Source organism: Brassica oleracea, chromosome C3, assembly GCF_000695525.1.
Source record: "Brassica oleracea var. oleracea cultivar TO1000 chromosome C3, BOL, whole genome shotgun sequence".
NCBI lineage: Eukaryota > Viridiplantae > Streptophyta > Magnoliopsida > Brassicales > Brassicaceae > Brassica > Brassica oleracea.
Window position 1 is genome coordinate 13,808,885 of NC_027750.1, and position 2,742 is coordinate 13,811,626.

The window sequence follows — 2,742 nt, forward strand, 5'->3', positions numbered from 1 at the left end:
AATCCCCTGCAGCGAATTTGATACGAAATCAACCCTCTGGTAGTATGCTTTGTGTGCTTTCATATCTCAATGTTCTTCATCCATTTCAGAACTTGCAAGAAGAAAAAAAAATGTTGATTAAATTCATTGTAACCATTGCAAACATATAACCGATTCTAAATCAACAAATATTATAAAACCCAGACGATTATCATTCAAAAAAAAAATTCAAATCAAGAACCAAAACCCTAAATCGATTGTGAACTCAATCCCGAACCTCTAACCGAGACGATAACAACAAACAACCGAAGCGAAAATGAAAAAAAAATCAAACCCACACGATTCTCATTAAAAAAAAAATTCAAATCAAGAACCAAAACCCTAAATCGATTGTGAACTCAATCTCGAACCTCTAATCGAGACGATAACAACAAACAACCGAAGCGAAAATTAAAAAAAAATCAAACCCAGACGAAAACCCTAAATCGATTTTAATCCCCAATCCGATTTGAAACCCTAATTTTTTTAAAACACCACAATCGAACCCTTAAACGTGATGAAATCAACATGCATCAACTCGAGAAGGAAAAAAAAAGATAAAGCTCAGATTTTACCTTCAAAAGTCACGATCTCAAATCGCCTCTCTGTCGCCTCTCTATCGCCTCTCTTTCTGCTCTGGGTTTTTTTTTTCCGGCTACGAGATAGAATGAGGTTGGCTCGCGTGTTTTTTCTCTCCCCTAATGAGAGACAACCCTAATCCGAACCAATGAGATAGCGCCAGCGCATTAAGGACTTCGTCCTTGTTATCCTTAATTAAGGATCATCCTTAAGTTTGCACTCCTTTTTTAATGTTTATTTAATCAAAAAGCGCTAAGGATTATAGCTAAGGATTATCTATAACCCCGCGTTGTACATGCTCTTACTATCACGTATGAATGTCAAAACAAGAGAAAACTGTTGCCTACAAGATCTCTAGCTCAATAAAAAAGTTGTAGGTTAATATTATGTGTTTTGTTATGTAGTGTTTTTCTCGTGAAGATTATAATAATAACAACTGTTTTAATTTTAATATCAAATCGTGGATTACAATATTTAAACTGTATATATATTAAACTATAATATCAATGAAAACCATGCATGCCGCTCTGGCTTTAGCTTTTAGATGATATCAAAGTCCAATCGTTATTTTAACTTGTAGCCCTGTTTTTAATTTATTTTGGCAGGGTCATAAATCACAACATATTTAGGGTAAGAACCTTTGTAAGCTTTTAAAAGCAATGCCAATAGGGAGTTCTCGACGTATGGAAAACCCAACAATATTTTTGGTTGAGTTTTCCGTAATTTTAACATACTTATAATTAAATACTAATATATATATTTTGAGAATTCTCAATTGGAGTTTTTTTTCTTATGTGGATATCCAATCTGAAATATAGTTGAAAGTTTTTACGTCAATGGTACCAATTTGATAGACTGCAGAATTAAAATTTAAAAAGCCGTATAATGGATTGGCACTGAAAATGAGAAGCAAACTTTGGGTCTAGAAATTTCCTTTTAATCGAAGCAGGCTTATCCTTGCACTCTATTGAACCAGATGGAGAGATATGTGACCGGGAGGTGATTGTTTGAAGTGTTTCATGAGGTAGGTGGGCGAGTAGTTGAAGAACCTTGATCTTCTTTATCCATAGAAAATTCTTTTCCCTACTGGAGTTGCTCTTAACAGTTCATTTGTATTGGATATTTACGTATCTTACTTTGTAAAAAGAAAACCATGCATATGTTTAATTTGTAAGTTAGTGTCCCAAACATTATGAGGAAACCAAAAAATATCGCTAGTTTGCGAAATTTTATCTTTAGTTATGTGTGTATGATAATGATGGAATCGCATATTTTGCATTGTTTATTTTTTTCTTATAAGTATATGAATTTCATTTTAAAAAATGAGCTTGTTTGCTTAATACAAAAGGTTATGCATTGTTTTTAGATTTTATACATGCCAACAAAAGGAGTATTCACCGATCCAACCCATAGAGTTCTGTCCCTCTCCTCAACCTCACTTATAGACATCCACTTGGTTCCATTTTTACCCTCAAAGACCTCTGATATTGCGCCACTACCCTCACTCAACCTCACGGCCATCCCGTTCCCTTTGTACCTGGCCCAGAACGAGTGGACCTTCATCCAATCCACCGATAATCCCAAGGCGGCGCGCCCTAGCCACACGTTAGACATGGCAAACTTTGTCAGCTTTGTGTGTTTCGTGTTCACGCCTATCCAGAACCCGCCTCGTGGACTCCTCTTTATGTTGTCTGGGAACCCAGGAAGCCGGTCGGAGAAAATCTCATAGCTCTGGCGAGACTTAGAAGCCGACGTGTCGTTCAGCCAGTAACGTAGGATCCGACACTTGGCAGTCTCGGCCACGAGAAGGTACTCACCATTGTGGCTTAGAACGACGCCGTTGGGGAACGCAAGGTTGCTTAGAAGAGTTGTCACTTGTTTTGTGTTTGGGTCGTATTTCATCAGTCTGCCAGTTCTGTCCCCACTCATCATCACTCCTATATAATTCCTGAAAAAAATACAGTATAAATATAAGGGTTTTCTGCAAAAAAAATCCTCAATGTAATTTTTTTTTGCAAATTAATCCGCGAACTCAAAAACCCACGGGTTAACCCTCCAAGTGCCAGTCAAACCGCAATATAACCCTCGGCCGTATTTATGTTTATTTAACTGTGTATAATTTTAACATTTTTTCAATACTAGGTC

The 2,742-nt window shown here is 36.7% G+C and overlaps 1 protein-coding gene across 1 annotated transcript in view; it reads right to left on the minus strand.

Annotated features, from left to right (window-relative positions):
• Nucleotides 1-1,863: 1,863 nt before the first annotated feature.
• The window catches only part of LOC106329150 (protein STRICTOSIDINE SYNTHASE-LIKE 2), a 2,884-nt gene continuing 2,005 nt past the window's right edge, over nt 1,864-2,742 (minus strand). Inside the window, exon 3 of the mRNA XM_013767757.1 lies at nt 1,864-2,545. Within this exon, the coding sequence (XP_013623211.1) occupies nt 1,960-2,545 (586 nt within the window). The 3' untranslated portion in view covers nt 1,864-1,959. The remainder of the gene's footprint in view (nt 2,546-2,742) is intronic.